The 16,619-nt window shown below is 38.2% G+C and overlaps 1 protein-coding gene across 3 annotated transcripts; it reads left to right on the top strand.

The window, feature by feature from the left end:
* Nucleotides 1-1,043: 1,043 nt before the first annotated feature.
* On the top strand, nt 1,044-15,944 carry LOC107775101 (uncharacterized). Of its 3 annotated transcripts, none has more exons than XM_075231003.1 (10): nt 1,044-1,271; nt 2,602-2,684; nt 2,789-2,866; nt 3,654-3,766; nt 3,868-3,933; nt 13,443-13,544; nt 13,643-14,180; nt 14,689-14,894; nt 14,984-15,147; nt 15,261-15,944. In XM_075231003.1, the coding sequence occupies exons 1-10, from the start codon at nt 1,150-1,152 to the stop codon at nt 15,280-15,282; spliced, it is 1,494 nt and encodes a 497-aa protein (XP_075087104.1). In that variant the 5' UTR covers nt 1,044-1,149; the 3' UTR covers nt 15,283-15,944. The 3 variants fall into 3 exon arrangements, with proteins under 3 accessions (XP_075087104.1, XP_075087103.1, XP_075087105.1); XM_075231002.1 differs by having other exon boundaries at nt 15,634-15,944; XM_075231004.1 differs by having other exon boundaries at nt 15,223-15,361.
* Nucleotides 15,945-16,619: the final 675 nt, after the last annotated feature.

Below are 16,619 nucleotides of genomic sequence, written 5' to 3' on the forward strand. Positions count from 1 at the left end.
TTATGTTCAAAGGAATCATTTATAAGCAGAGAAAAGACGTTGCGCCACAAGAAACAACTTATAAAACCAGTATGTAAATTTAATTAAATGCATTATGTGAGGTAAACATTTAAATTTTAAATTCATTGCTCATACTTAATTACTTTAAAGGCATGTTTTTTTTTACAATTTTATTTATCATTCATATTATTTCTACTTATGTTGTTAAGAATCACAAGTTTCTATATATTATAATAAATATGTTCAAGTTAATATTTCTTTTGAGGTATCCATACATACAAGAAAATGAAAAATTAATCGCAAAATTAAAATTGTATTTTGATTTCAATTTTCATAAATATATTTCATATGTTTCATGTTTATGAGAAGATAGAGTTTACTTCTATTAGATGCAGTTATAGAATTTAAAAGACAAATTTCAATGTCTAAACTTGTAAGGAAAATTATTTACGGTTTGAAGTTAACTAATACTAATAAAAAATTTAAATACAAATCTGACTTAAATAATAACAATGTAAAGCTGAATGATTGGTATAAACTTCCAATTCAATTTGCAAGTGGTTCTCTTGGAATAAATAAAATGTTCCTTCAATTAATAAATGAGTGAATAATTTGACTTAAGGCTATGAGGAGTCTATGGAGCAATTTTCCTTCGTAATTAAGTTAGCTAAATAGGAGAAATATTTATCATTTTTAGAAATTTATATTATTGTCTTGGAATTTTATTATATAACTCAAAATACAATCTTTTATAATATTTATATGATTTCTTAAAATCTTTTGCTCATCGACACAGGTACTCGCGCAACACGCGTAGGTTGAGACTAGTAATGTCTAAATGTTGAAATGAGTGATATTAATAAGAGTTGGAATTAAAAATCATGTCATTTAAAGGAAATCAAATTAATTATGTTTTGGCAATTTAAAGTAACCAAATACTATTAAACGTCTGTTATCCTCGCGGTTTACCGTTTATTACTTGTGTGTTGATGCAAACGCTGTCGTTTAAGGATCCATCGGGCAAATCTCCTGCTCTTCGCGGGTTCTCGTAGGTTCATTCATTAATCAGTCTACCAAACTTAGTAGTGTATTTTTACTACTCGTATAAAACACTTACAAATTGATTGAATCGAAATATAGTAGAAAAAAATGGAGGAAGATAGAATTCTAGAGAGAGAAAGGTACCAAATGGAGCAGATTCGCCAGCTGGAATCTGAGGAATTGCAAGTTGAAGAAGTGGATGAAGAAGAATCATCAGACGATGAATTAACGTAAAATTTTACTGTTTATCGTACTCTGATTTTCCGTTTCAATTTCGATGTGTTATTAAAATTTTGATTTAGGGTTTTTAGTTTAGAGTAATAGTTGTGCTTGGAGAGTTCAAGGAAAGTTGTTGGACAGATGGGTCTATTTTTTATTTTTTTTTGAGATTTATATGCTTAATTTAGCTATATCATTTATTTGCAAATTGGAAACGGAAAATGAAAGGAATAGTATATACAACAACAACCCAGTAAAATCTCACAAGTGGGGTCTGTGGAGGTAGTGTGTACGCAGACCTTATCCCTACCCGAGAGAGCAGAGAGTTGTTTCCGAAAGACCCTCAACTCAAGAATACGAAAAGAGATAATATATCAGTACCATCAACATAAAACATAGAAAGGAATAGTATATGAAGCTCATAATTTTCTTTTGTTGAAAATTCCACTAAATTATATATATTTTGATGATGTGGCGTCGGGGCAAGATACACTTTTAGCTCTTCTTAGATCTTTTAAAAAGGACGCATTTTTCATGTTACCCGCACAGCTTCATCTCTTAATAAGTACATTAATGTATTCTCGTATTAGTTATGTTGGTTCAAACTTATATTGATAATAAAAAATAGAAATTTATAAGAAATTTGAAAATTTATAAGGGTGTGTCTTTGCAGTCAATGAAGTGGGATGAAAACCATAGGAGATCATGTTCAAATCTTAGCGGAGACAAATAAGTGCTAAGTGATTTTGTCCTATCTACCTAAGCTTTGGTAGGTAGAGTTACTCGATAGTTTTGCTTGTGAGAAATAGCAGGTACCCGTTTGTATAGTTAAGGTGCGTGGAAGTTGTCCCAAACACTATTATGTTCAAATCTGAGTTGGAGGCCAGTCAATCTGATTCTTCTGACATAGTCCCAATGTGCTGATTGATATGTTCAGTCTCCTCTTTTTTAAAATGACGGTGCTTGATTGGGCGTGAAACTTAAGAAAGAACTTTTGGCACATAGCAAAAGTACCCTTTTTTTTTAATAACCAACGTAACAAAAGTATCCTTGGAACTTGTAGTCTTAAACATGCCATGATATTTCTATGGCTATAAGAACATTTTATTAGGGTAGAATGAGAGGTTTAAAGTTAAAGAATTTCCAATTAAAGAAAGTTGTCATGCTTTTTGGAATTGACTAAAAAGGAACGAATGCCATATAATGAAACATAGTGAGTAACATTTTTCAGCTATGTGATCTAATGGAGTTTCATCTCCTAACAAGTATCAATTAAGAATTTCCTTACAAAAAGTACCAATTATGAAATGATCTTTTTTTGTACTTGGCTGTTGATCATAGTTATCGTACTTCGGCGGGAGCATCCGCATCTGGTGAATTTACTTATGACACCTCTTTGGCTGCCTTACATTCTTACCTTGGTGGTAGGTGTATTCTGCTTTTCAATTTTCATTTTTCATATACTTTTTCAGGATGATGTATTTCTCCACGCTGTTTGACTTATTGTTTTTACATTTTCTTGTGTCAGATGTCGAGGATACTCATAACAGGCTGGCCTTCTTGGACGGCGGAGCTGTCTTAAATGTTCCTCTATTCTATCTTGAAGGTGCTTGTATTATTCGGTTGCCTTGTGGCTATGCCTTTTTTCTATTAAAATTTAAAATAAATAAAAATAAATAAATATATATAAGTATTTATGGAGGAGAAGGAAATATGACCACAAAGTGTTTGACACAAGCTGTCTTAGTTGTGCAATTCTTGATGTGAGGTATGTTACTATATGATGTTTGTGAAGTTCAACTAGATCCTATGTTGTCTCAGTTTCTTCTTGAGAAGTGGCTGCACTTCATGAGTCTTTTACCATAAATGAATTTCACTTTTCCTTTTAAATTTTTTTTTTTTTTGAAATTTGTGTCTCTTTTATATCTAACCATGATTTTCTAGTGATTATTTAGATTAACCATTTCAGAAGTTTGGAACCCTAAATACTTTATTTAAGATTCATGACAGTGGTTTCTCTACCATTTCTAGTTATCTAGCTACAAGAATCATTTCATTTCCTTCTGATACTAATGAATGTAAGTTAATTCTAGATGGTAGCTATGGAGTAATATCTTAAGCTTTCATTCAGTTAGCACTAGTAGAGCTGTAAAATGGTCAAATGCTATTTTTCCAGCTAATTTCATGGTATGTTTGCTTAGTTGTTCCCAAATTAGCATGTAAGCTTTTCTTTCAGCTCAACAATTACTTCAGAGTTCAGATTTCTAGGCAGCAAATGTTAAGTTCCTTGTCATAAATAAAAAAAAGGCAGCAAATGTTAATTGTGTGGGTTTCTTGGGTAGTTTAACATCCGTTATAGTGTCTTATGTGCTTTATTTTACTCATCTTCTTAGGAGTTGTTTTATTTCCCGAGGCTACACTTCCTCTGCGAGTTGTTCAGCCTAATTTCATAGCTGCTGTTGAAAAGGCACTGAGGCAAGTTGATGCTCCTTACACGATCGGCGTGGTAGGTGGACGCCTAATGTCTCTGATATTTTGTTCTCTTTCCGTAGAATTTGTTTCTCTCTTTGACTTTTGAGTGCGATTGCTGGTAAAATTTTATTCCAGATTCGAGTTCACAGGGATCCAATTAATGGAAGGATAAAATTAGCAACCACCGGTACAACTGCTGAGGTATGGAACTTGAATCCTCCGCCTTTCTTGATAGTTATTTTTTCGAATACCTAGTCGAGTTGATTATATTTCTCTGATAAAGTAATAAGTGACATGAATTTTGACTGTTTCTGAAGAAGAAGAAGAAGAAAGTTCATGTGGGTTTTTGTGACATTGCATCTTGTTACTATATCTGAATTCAGGTCCATTTATATCCCAAAACTGTTATAAGGTTGAAAGGTTTCTGGTTCTACATAATCTAAAGTAAAACATAAGGGAGAGAGCTTTCTGTTTTAGTTTATTTGAATTTTGAAAAAAGACATGCTCTAGAAGCAGGTCGAATCTGTATTGTCAACTTTTTGTTGGTAATACATCCTTTTCTACTGTAGTCGAAACTAATGAGGTGCATACAGTTTCTTGATGGCAAGTTCAAAATGGTGAAAGCAATGTCTAAAGTTCTTTCTTTCTGCTGTATGTTAGTTGCATGAGCTAGTTCTATTTGTTTCTGTTATTCCCTCTGTGCTTTCGATGTTGCAACTCATGGTTGTTTGGGATATTTAAGCTAAGAGTTGAAATGCCTTTTTCTTTTCCCTCTACATTAGCCAGAGATTGGTGGGAGAGACAATTTCTTTCTTTATTTATTTTGGGACTAAAAGTGTCACGATCCAATTTCTCCTATATGCCGTGATGGCGCCCAACGTCGCTGCTAGGCAAGCCTACGATGAATTTATTGCGTGATTACTTCTTTTAATAGGCTTACAAGTAATTAAATTTCATTTATTTAGAAATTTGAGAAATAAAGAGTCAAATGAATAAAATGAAAGCTTCTGAATGCAAGCATAAATATGTAAATACTCCAAAACCATAAAGTCTACTAAAGTGTGTGCCATGATCTGGTGTCACAAGTGTATGAGCACTAGTAGAATATACAAAACTCTAACAACTGTCTAAAATAACATAGACATAAAAATAAGTACAAAAGAAAAGCTCTAGGTGCTGCAGAACGACTCAGGATGCAGCTCACCACTAGGCCTCCGGGTAACGGGGGTGTGCGCCGGTATGTCCACCAGATGCACCTGCCTCAGATCCTGCACGGTTAGTGCAGAAGTGTAGCGTGAGTACATAAACAACATGCACCAGTAAGTATCAAGTCTAACCTCGAAGAAGTAGTGACGAGGGGTCGACATCGACACTTACTATGGGCTACCAATAAAAGTACAGAAGTTCTAAATAAGCATGAGTTATGTAATCAAAATAATCACTAAATAACAAGCAACAACAACAACAACAACCCAGTATAATCCCACTAGTGGGGTATGGGGAGGGTAGTGTGTACGCAGACCTTACCCCTACCCTGGGGTAGAGAGGCTGTTTCCGATAGACCCTCGGCTCCCTTCCTCCAAGAACTCCCCACCTTGCTCTTGGGGTGACTCGAACTCACAACCTCTTGGTTGGAAGTGGAGGGTGCTAACCACTAGAGCAACCCACTCTTGTTTAAACACTAAATAACAAGCAGGAAGTAAATAATTCTTTCACACATGGTAAGTCCCAAATTAATTCCATCAAGTATACTTTTAACCTCTCAAGCCATGAAATGATATCAAATATATAATTAAACTCTGAGTATTAACACGCACGATTATGCCGAGGTCGTACAACCCGATCCAGAATAATGTGTACACTGCCGAGGGTCGAGCGGCACGAACCATAGATGCATCTATCTACTGCCGAGGCGTTCGGCCCGCTCCACAAGAAGAGAGGATACTTTATAAGCATTTGACTTAAACGTTATTAAAGGCTAATACACAATGTAATACAAATTCCATTAACGGTCTTTCACGATTCCTCTAACAAGTTCTAATATAATTTAGGCACTTTAATTAACAAGTAGAGTGCAAACATTTCAAATAATTCGTGATTCGGGTCCTAAGACTACCCGGACATAAGCATAATTAGTAGCTACGCACGGACTCTCGTCATCTCGTACGTACGTAGCCCCCTCAATTAGAAGCAAACATTAATTTAAATCACCTATGGGGTAAATTCCCTCTTACAAGGTTAGACAAGAGACTTACCTCGTCTCAAAGCTCACTTTCCGGCCTCAAATTCACTCTAAAGCCTCAACTCGGTGCCGAACAATCCGAAACTTTTCAAATGTTGTATAAATCAATCAATATATGTTCAAAAGTTCATATTCTAACTATTAAAGTGATTACCCAACCCTAATTGAAGGATTCCTAAAATTCATCCCCAGGCCAACGTGTCCGGATTCCCGAAATTTTCGAAGAAAGTTGTTACCCATAACCTTACGAACTCAAATATATAATTTTTACTCAATTCCATAACTATTTTCGTGGTTAAATTCCATTTTTATCAAAACCTAGGTTTTTCAACTAAACCCACAGTTTTTCACAATTTTTCATGTTAAAATCTACCCATAATCTATGTATTAAACTTACATTGGGTAGAAATTACTTACCTTCAATAGCTAGGTTGAAATCCCCCTCTTTAAAGCTCCAAAATCGCCCAAGTGTGTAATAAATGAGCTCAAAAATAGCCTAAGTCCCGTTTTAAGGTGTTCTGCCCAGCTGCCCCCTTCTTCGCGAACGTGGAAAGGGCCTCGCGTTCGCGAAAGCAAACGGTTCAGGCCTAGAAAAATATTGGCCATCGCGAACGCGGAGGCTTACCTGCCCTACGCGAGGGCAGCGTCGCGGACGCGAAGAACAACGGTGGCACCCCCACCCAGCTCGCCTTACCCTTCGCGAACGCGCCCCCCATCACGCGAACGCGAAGCACAAAATTTCCCCAGCCCAATTTCTTCCTCACAAACGCGAGGGTCCTTCCGCGTTCGCGAATAAGGAAACCAGAACTGGAAAATCTGGTTTTTCCAACTTAGCTCCAGGTGGTCCGAAACACACCCGAGCCACTCGGGACCCCGTTCAAATGCACCAACAAGTCCATAAACATAATACGGACCTGCTCAAACTCTAGAAACGCGTAAAACAACAACGAAACTAAGAATCACATCCCAAAACCAATTAAACCAAATTATGAACTTCAAGTTTCCAATTCGCTCCGAACGCGCCGAATCGTACTTAGACTACTTGAAATGACACCAAATTTTGCGTGCAAGTCTTAAATTACCATTCGGAACTATTCCCAGGCTCGGAATCCCAAACGGGCATCGATAACACCAAAACCTACTCCAAACCAAATTTAAAGAACTTTTAAACCTTCAATAAGCCAATTTTCAATATTAAGCGCTGAAACGTTCCCGGGTCATCCAAAACCCGATTCGAACATACGCCCAAGTCCAAAATCATCATACGAACCTATTGGAAACGCCAAATCCCGATTCTGAGGTCGTTTACTCGAAATGTTGACCAAAGTCAAACTTAGCCTTTAAAAGCCAAACCACGGAACCAAGTGTTCCGATTTCAACCCGAACCCTTCCAAATCCCGAACTAACCATCCCCGCAAATCATAAAACAGTAAAAGCGTATACGGGGAGTCTTATTTAGGGGAACGGGGGTCTAGAAAGCAAAACGGCCGGTCGGGTCGTTACAAAAAGTGATCCCATACATAATATTCAAGGTAATGTGTGATCAATTGATGAATTTTCCTTGAAGTTGGAAAAGTTTCCAACAGCCCCAAGGTACCAACCAAGACATTCAATGTTGGAGAATATTATTAATTTTAAGGATATCTGTATATTAAAGATGATCCTGCCTGTATCTAAACGAAACAACTGAAAGATATACATCCTTCAGATGAAAGCTGTTTTGTGTGGCAAAGTCTTAGATGTGGGTTACAAAATATCAAGCATGTCGAAACATGGAAATGATTTAAGTATGACCTTGGGACTATGAAACGGTGCTCCAATATGAAAGTGATGTTAGTTAGAGAAGGGGTGAGCATTGCCACAATTCTGATCTAAAAATGGCTAGAATTTGACACTATGATAAGCTTGTCCTGTTACGGAATGAATGTAAGTTCAGATACAGGGTAAGTTTTAGTACAACAATAAGGTTTCTCCATTACAGCAACAACAAATCCAGTGTAATACCACAAGTGGGGATTCTCCATTACGGAATTGATTTGATATATAGGGACCTTGTTGCTTGATGTGCTGCTCTGAGTTCACAGGTATCCTTAATTCTTGGGAATTCTCAGTTTAAGGTATTGCTAAGTTTTTATATTTGTCTCTTGGCGTTGTAGTGGAACATGCTTTCTTGGTAGCACTTGTGAGAAGGCACGGGAGAAAATATGTTATTGATATTGAATAATAAATACAATACAAGAGGTCCCTATTTATAGCTATACACTACAAGGAGATATTACTCCTCTTCCAACATGGGACAAGACTACACTATACATATCTGTAAACTAACACTCCCTCTCAAGCCGGTGCATACACATCATATGTACCGAGCTTGTTACACATGTTAACTAATACGAGAACCAGTAAGAGACTTAGTGAAATATATGCTAGTTGATCATTCGACTTTACAAACTTTATAACAATATCTCCTTAAAGTATTTTTTCTCTGACAAAGTGACAGTCGATTTCAATGTGTTTAGTCCTCTCATGGAACACCAGATTTGAGACAATATGAAGAGCAGCTTGGTTATCACACACTAGTTACATCTTGCTGATTTCTCCGAACTTTAACTCCTTGAGCAACTGCTTGTCCCAAACTAATTCACACGTCGCCATAGCCATGGCCCGATATTCAGCTTCGGCGCTAGATCGAGCAACTACATTCTGTTTCTTGCTCTTCCACGAGACCAAGTTACCTCCTACTAGAACATAATATCCAGACGTAGAACGTCTATCAAAAGGTGATCCTGCCCAATCAACATCTGTGTACCCAACAATCTGCTCGTTGCCTCGATCCTCGAATAGTAATTCTTTGCCTGGAGCTGACTTTATATACCAAAGAATGCGAACAACTGCATCCCAGTGACTATCACAGGGAGAATCCATAAACTGACTTACAACACTCACCGGAAAAGAAATGTCAGGTCTAGTCACTGTGAGGCAATTCAATTTGCCAACCAACCTCCTATATCTCGTAGGGTCTCTAAGAGGCTCCCCTGTCCAGGCAGAAGCTTAGCATTCGGATTCATAGGAGAGTCAACAGGTCTGCAACCCATCATTCCAGTCTCCTCAAGAATGTCTAAGGCATACTTCCGTTGTGAAATAACAATACCTGAGCTAGACTGAGCGACCTCAATACCTAGAAAATACTTCAATCTGCCTAGATCCTTAGTCTGGAAGTGCTGAAAGAGATGTTGCTTCAGATTAGTAATACCATCCTGATTGCCAGTAATAACAATATCATCAACATAAACCACTAGATAAATACACGGATTAGGAGCAGAATGCCGATAAAACACAGAGTGATCAGTCTCACTACGAGTCATGCCGAACTCCTGAATAATTGTGCTGAACTTACCAAACCAAGCTCGAGGGAACTGTTTCAAACCATATAGTGACCTGCGCAATCTGCAAACACAACCATTAAACTCCCCCTGAGCAACAAAACCTGTTGGTTGCTCCATATAAACTTCTTCCTCAAGATCACCGTGGAGAAAAACATTCTTAATGTCTAACTGATAAAGAGGCCAATGACGTACAACAACCATGGACAAAAAGAGACGAACAAATGCTACTTTAGCCACGGGAGAGAAAGTATCACTATAATCAAGCCCAACAATCTGAGTATATCCTTTTGCAACAAGACGAGCCTTAAGCCGATCAACCTGGCCATCCGGGCCGACTTTGACTGCATAAACCCAACGACAACCAACAACAAACTTACCTGCAGGAAGAAGAACAAGCTCCCAAGTGCCACTCGCATGTAAAGCAAACATCTCGTCAATCATAGCATGTCGCCATCTTGGATGAGATAATGCCTCACCTGTAGACTTAGGGATAGAAACAGTGGACAAAGAAGATATAAAAGCATAATGAGGTGACGACAGGCGATGATAACTTAAACCGACATAGTAGGGATTAAGATTAAGTGTGGATCGTACACCTTTGCGGAGTGCAATTGGTTGACTAAGAGGAGACAAGTCCGCAGTAGGTGCAGAATCTAATACGGGGAGTGAATCACCTGGGCATGATGCTGGATGTGAACGACGATGATAAGTCAAGAGTGGTGGAGCTGTAGAAGGTTGAACTGGATTATGTGGAGGAATTGGAGCTATAGTTGGTGGAGCTACAACAGGAGCTGTAGGTGGTGGAACTGGGAGCTATAGGTGGTGGAGCTGGAGTGACTGAATCTCCAAAAGATGAAACTGGTAGTACCTCAGAAATATCTAAGTGATGACCGGAACCTGTGAAGTATGGTTGTGTTTCAAAGAAGGTAACATCAGCGGACATAAGGTACCGCTGGAGGTCAGGAGAGTAGCATCGATACCCTTTTTGTGTTCTCGAGAAACCCAGAAATACGCACTTAAGAGCACGGGGAGCTAACTTATCTGTTCCCGGAGTACGGTTATGGACAAAACAAGTGCTTCCAAAGATACGGGGTGGAAGAGAGAACAAAGGTAAGTGGGGAAACATGACAGAGAATGAAACTTGGTTCTGGATAGCTGAAGATTGCATACGATTAATAAGATAGCAAGATGTAAGAACTGCATCCCCAAAAAAACGCAACAGAGCATGAGATTGTATGAGTAGGGTACGAGCAGTTTCAATAAGATGTCTATTCTTTCTTTCAGCTACCCCATTTTGTTGAGATGTGTACGGACAGGATGTTTGATGAATAATCCCATGCGATTTCATAAACTGCTGAAATGGGGAAGACAAATACTCTCTGGGCATTATCACTACGAAATGTGCAAATAGAAATCCCAAATTGATTTTGAATTTCAGCGTGAAAGGTCTGGAAAATAGAAAACAACTCAGATCGATTTTTAATCAAAAATATCCAAGTGCACCTGGAATAATCATCAATGAACTGACAAAGTAGCGGAATACCAAGGTGGAACTTACCCGACTAGGACCCCAAACATCTGAATGGACTAAAAGTAAAGGGCGACTCTGTTCGATTATCAAGACGTCGAGGGAAATGGGAGCGAGTATGCTTACCGAGCTGATATGACTCACACTCTAGAGCTGACAAGTGAGATAAACCAGATACCATTTTCTGCAGTTTTGACAAACTGGGATGTCCCAACCGTTTATGTAATAAATCTGGTGAATCAGTAACAAGACAAGTTGTAGAAGGAAGACAAGATATGAGTCCATGTGATTTAGCAAGGATAAGGTAATAAAGTCCGTTTAATTCATGCCCGGTACCAATGATCTGCCCCGTACTGCGTTCCTGTATAAAAACATGGTCATTAAGAAATAAAACAGCACATTTAAGTGATTTGGCTAAGCGACTAACAACTATGAGATTAAAAGGACTATTGAGAACATAAAGGACTGAATCTAAAGGTAAGGAAGGAAGTGGACTTGCTTGACCTATTGCAGTTACCATGGTTTGAGACTCATTGGCCATTGTGACTTTTGGAAGAGATTGAGAATACGAAATAATAGTGAAAAGAGATTTGTTACCAGAAATATGATCTGATGCACCTGAATCAATGACCCAAGACTAAGAGGATGAAAATTGGGAGAAACAAGTCACGCTATTACCTGTTTGAACAACATAAGTTATCTCAGAAGATGTCTGCTTACATGCTTTGTACTGAAGGAACTCAATATAATTTGCTAAAGAAACCATCCGACTATTCAAAACATCGGTTCCCATATCGATACGAGATGTCTGCTTATATGTTTTGTACTGAAGGAACTCAATATAATCTGCTAAAGAAACCATCCGACTATTCAAAGCATCGGTTCACATGTCGCTACGAGATGTAGTAGTAGAGTTAACTTGAAATAGTGGAAATAAGTAACTCCGGTGAGAAAACTGAAGAAAACAGAACATTGTTCTGCGCCGGAAACATTGTTCACGCTGAAAACACTGTAGCTCGCCGGAATCTACTGTAGCTGACGGAAAAACTCAAAGTGGTCGGAATGAAACAAAACCAGTGAGGGTAGAATCGGAATTACCATGCGATCCTACTGTTCAACTGGAGCCTTTTCAAAATCTGGCCGGAACAGTGCTCACGCGCCAGCGCGTGGGTCAGATCTCGCCGGAAATATTTTTCTTTTCCAGGCGCATGAGGGCGCGTGGACGTGTGTTTTCCGGTGGGGTTGACTGGGGTTTGGTCGCCGGAGCCTGAGGAGTCTTGTGGTGGTGTTGGTTTTTGCACAACACCAACAGAAAGTGATTTGCTTACGGACAACCTTCTAAGTCGTCGGAAAATTGCACGGCGAAGAGGTCTTTCTTCCCGGAAGTCGCTGGAATGATGCACAACGACGGGTTTCTCACTAATGCTCTGATACCATGTGAGAAGGCACGGGAGAAAATATGTTATTGATATTGAATGATAAATACAATACAAGAGGTCCCTATTTATAGCTATACACTACAAGGAGATATTACTTCTCTTCCAATGTGGGACAAGACTACACTATACATATCTGTAAACTAACAACACTTATTATTTCAATGCTCTAAAAAGAATTAAGGGTAGACAGTATCTTATTTCCCTTTAGATTCTTTCTCACAAACCCTTCTTCTGCGGTTCTGCCTTCTTTCACCGAGAAGGAGAATAACATTCCTTCGGGATGAAGACTTTGCATTACACTCAGCTGAGAAAGTACTTGATAAACAGAAAACTTTATGAAAGTAAAAGCACCAAGTACAAGAGTCATACAAGAGATCCTATTTTAGAAATAGAATTTGCTATTAGAAAGCCTGCGGAAAATTAACTATATACTACCTGGTCAAATATTGTCAAGAACCGGCGTCCATGCATTACTGACTTGGATGATTTCAGCTTTCTGAACATAAGACGTGATGATATCAGCTGATATAATGATTTTTGTCACGTAAATGTGATAAAAATTCTTTCCATTCTTTAAGTGTGCAGCACAGAAAAATAGCATGGTTGTTTGCCTAATGTATCCTTGAAACATGACAATGATGAAATTGAGATCTGAAATAGCATGCCATGTCCTGTACATGATGTTTGGTCCTGTCAAAGTGACTTTGGTTAAAACCTAAATTGTATTATATGATTGGCATCTTGTTGGTAATATTTATGCCTATGTTTATGGATCAGTAACATGCACCGTAAAATGCTTGATGTCCATTGGAAATTAGTACATTTTATGACTCAGAAATTTAAAGTTCATGTTTATGCAATTTAATTCCTGAGCATTGTCACTATGATGTGATGTTTTTGGTACTAGTCCAACTTTTCCAGAATAATTATTTCGTTTCCTACTACCAATATATGTTAGTCAAGTTGATTTCTTAATCACCATGCCCTTTCAAATTGACATGCAAAAGGAGTAGGTGCATTGTATGGAGAGTTATGTATTTATATTTCAACAACACATCGAAAGATGGCTTATTCTATGACGCTGATCCTGGGTAGTTATGTTTATACTGTTTTAGATTAGGCAATATCGGCACTTGGAGGATGGTTCAGTGAATGTTGTAACTCGTGGGCAACAGCGTTTTCGTTTGAGGCGCCGCTGGATGGATGTGGAGGGATCAGTAAGTGTACAGCAAATATTATAATATTTATGAAAAAATAGGATATCCTTATCTTTAAATCCTAACAATTTCATGTTCCGTTGCACCTTTTTATCTAGCCTTGTGGGGAGATACAAATCATCAACGAAGATTTGCCATTGAGAACACCCAGGGAGGCTGTTGGAAGATTGCCACCATTAAGTATCCTTAGATCTGGTGTACATAATCAAATGCCACCGATAAATGGCTCTCGAGCTGACCAATATGGCCTTGGGAATGAAAATGATTCGGATGCAATGTCCGAGGAAAGTTTTGAGAGTGAACTTTCACCCACAGAAAGGAGGTTGCACCAGTCTGCTCTTGTTTCTTGTGATATGCTTGACGACTCAACAAGCAGTGATGATGAGAATATTGAGCAGCAGTCTCATATTCAACCTGCGAGATCTCCTTTTGATAATTTTCGGTCTTTCAGCACGGGAAAAAACAGAGAGGCTGTTGGCGTGAGGCTGGCTTTAGGGAAAAGGTCTATGCCAACTCACAAGAATGACACATGGAAAAAGTATTCTTTAAACCAGTTTCGTGAAGTTCCAAGGGCCTTCTGGCCCAGTTGGGTTTACCAGATGTACGATTCATACTCTCTTGCTCAAAGGGCAGCAGGTCGTGTGGTCTTCACTTTCTCTTTTTAGAAAATTATGGATGATTAATGTTCCAAATTTGATCACACTAGTTTGGATTCTATATAGCTGCACTATGACATTGAAATATTGGGTGAAAAGATCCTTGCTTCCTTTTCTCATCTGTTAAAATCAGTTTAGAAAAAAAAACAATAGGCTAGAAGATGGGTATTTTAATCAAAATTTACATCATGCTATATGTGATTTATGCGAGGGACTCATCTTTGCTTAACACTGACTCACTGAGCTATCCACTTGTCTTAGATGGTAATCGCCTGATTTTTCACAAAAATCATGGCTAGACTGATCTATAAAAATCTGAACTTTTTTTTCTCTGTTATCTCTGTACTTTTGTGGTCTCAATTGCACTTTGATAATTTTATTCTTCTGGTGTTTTCTCGTCTTTGATTCCAGTGGATCATTTGAATAAGAAGTTAGATTCTCCGTGGAATTGAGATGGTTTTGAGTAACATTGAGTTGAAATTTTGCAGGCCGATGGAAACAGATAGTTAGGGCACCAAGCATGGACAGTTACGTAACGAAGCCAGATCTTCTTTCATTTCATATTGCAAGTAAGATGCCCGTGTCAGTATCAACAAGGCAAGAGCTTTTGGAGATTGATGGAATATCCTATAGACTGAGACGGGAAATTGAACTCCTTGAGAGTTTTGACTGCATTCGATGTAAAACTTGTGAGGTAATGCAGAAAATGACACTACTGCTATTCTGCTGTTTTAAATAACTAAATATTGTGTTGCCAATTCTTGTCTCTTTTCCTCCTTGTAGCTTCTAATTGCCAGACGAACCGATATGTTGGTGATGTCTAGTGAGGGTCCCCTCGGAGCTTACGTTAATCCACATGGTTTTGTGCATGAGATAATGACACTGTTTAAAGCTAATGGGTTGGCTGTTATTGGCAATCCTGTTAAAGAATACAGCTGGTTTCCTGGGTAAGTTTTTTCAGTTGGCTGATTTTTACAGTCAATCATGTCAATTATTTTCATAATTGGACCTTGTTTGACCAGAATGCATGAGTAAATGGGTGTTTCTAATCCTCACTAAGGTGTCAAATGGGGGCACTTTGAAGACATCAGTGCCCAACAACTTTTGCGAGGGAAAGCAAAGTGTAACCAGTAGTTAGAGCCATCTTTCATTAAACTTCATCATTTGCTTATAGCTTCTTGTTCACCCATCTGGAATACGAGAAAGGACTACCTTCCTGCATTTATTGGCAATCTTTCTGCCGGATATCGATAATGAAGTATGGGGATTTGATATTTTAAGGGTAAATTGCAATCATGTCTTCATACTTATCCAAGAAGGAAATACTCTGGTTGCTGCTTAAAACCTTTGCAATAAGATATGATATGTCGGTTGCTATATCACACAATCTCTGTGTGAAGAGATTGGATAAGTAAGAATTGATTTTCTTGTAGGTACGCCTGGTCAATTGCTGAATGTGCCTCTTGTGAAACTCAATTGGGATGGCTGTTTACTGCTACGAAGAAGAAGCTTAAACCCAGGTCATTTTGGGGCATTAGGAGTTCTCAAGTTGCAGATGAGTCGCATTAAAATTCTAATGTGTTGTTTGCTTATAGCTATTTCTTTGGCTGGTCTTGTAAATTTGGAAGCTAACTTTTAATGTAGAGCTTTTGTACTTAGATAATAGCTCTTTCCTAGCCAATCTGGGATATAACAATTTTGTTTTTTCTTGAAAATATGTTCCTAATTCTGTTTGGGGGTAAAAGTTAGACTCTTGGCTTGCATATTAGACATCAGGACCTCAGGTTTGAATGTTTGGAGCGGTATTTGACATTATTACAAGAAGACATATTGAGAGATGTAGTAAGAATTTTGGAGAGATAGAACTATTCGTTGTAAAACATGAACTCTTCTACCTTAATGTTATGATGAGTAACGGGGTTATGGAGTATAGCAGCAAGAGTGAAGGATATTTATGGAGTATTGTGCGAGTAATGCTTTTCTCATGAAAAGCTTACCAAGAAAAAATCTATTGAGAAAACATTTTAGCTCATTGAAGCGTGTCACGTCAGGTTGAGGCAAAAAAAAGTATCAGATAAAAAATCCTTATTATGCTACCATACCTCTTCCCCCCCCCCCCCACCCCACCCTCCCTCCCCACACACACAAAACCCTTTTCCTAATAAGGTTGAGAATTCCATCGACTACCTGCTACCTCCCACCAGCACAAGTAACTCTTCCTACCAAGATCTAAAATCATCACCTTTGTCTGCGCTAGGAGTTGAACCCTGATCTCTGAGGTCTGCATTTACCTCATTAACCACTAAGCCCCACCATTTGGTGCAAAAAGACATTCACCACTCAACGCGTCACATCAGGTTGAGGCAAAAAAAGTATCAGATAAAAAATTCATATTATGCTATCATATCCCTCGCTCCCA

The sequence above is a fragment of the Nicotiana tabacum genome, chromosome 15 (assembly GCF_000715075.1).
Source record: "Nicotiana tabacum cultivar K326 chromosome 15, ASM71507v2, whole genome shotgun sequence".
In the NCBI taxonomy this organism is placed as follows: Eukaryota; Viridiplantae; Streptophyta; class Magnoliopsida; order Solanales; family Solanaceae; genus Nicotiana; species Nicotiana tabacum.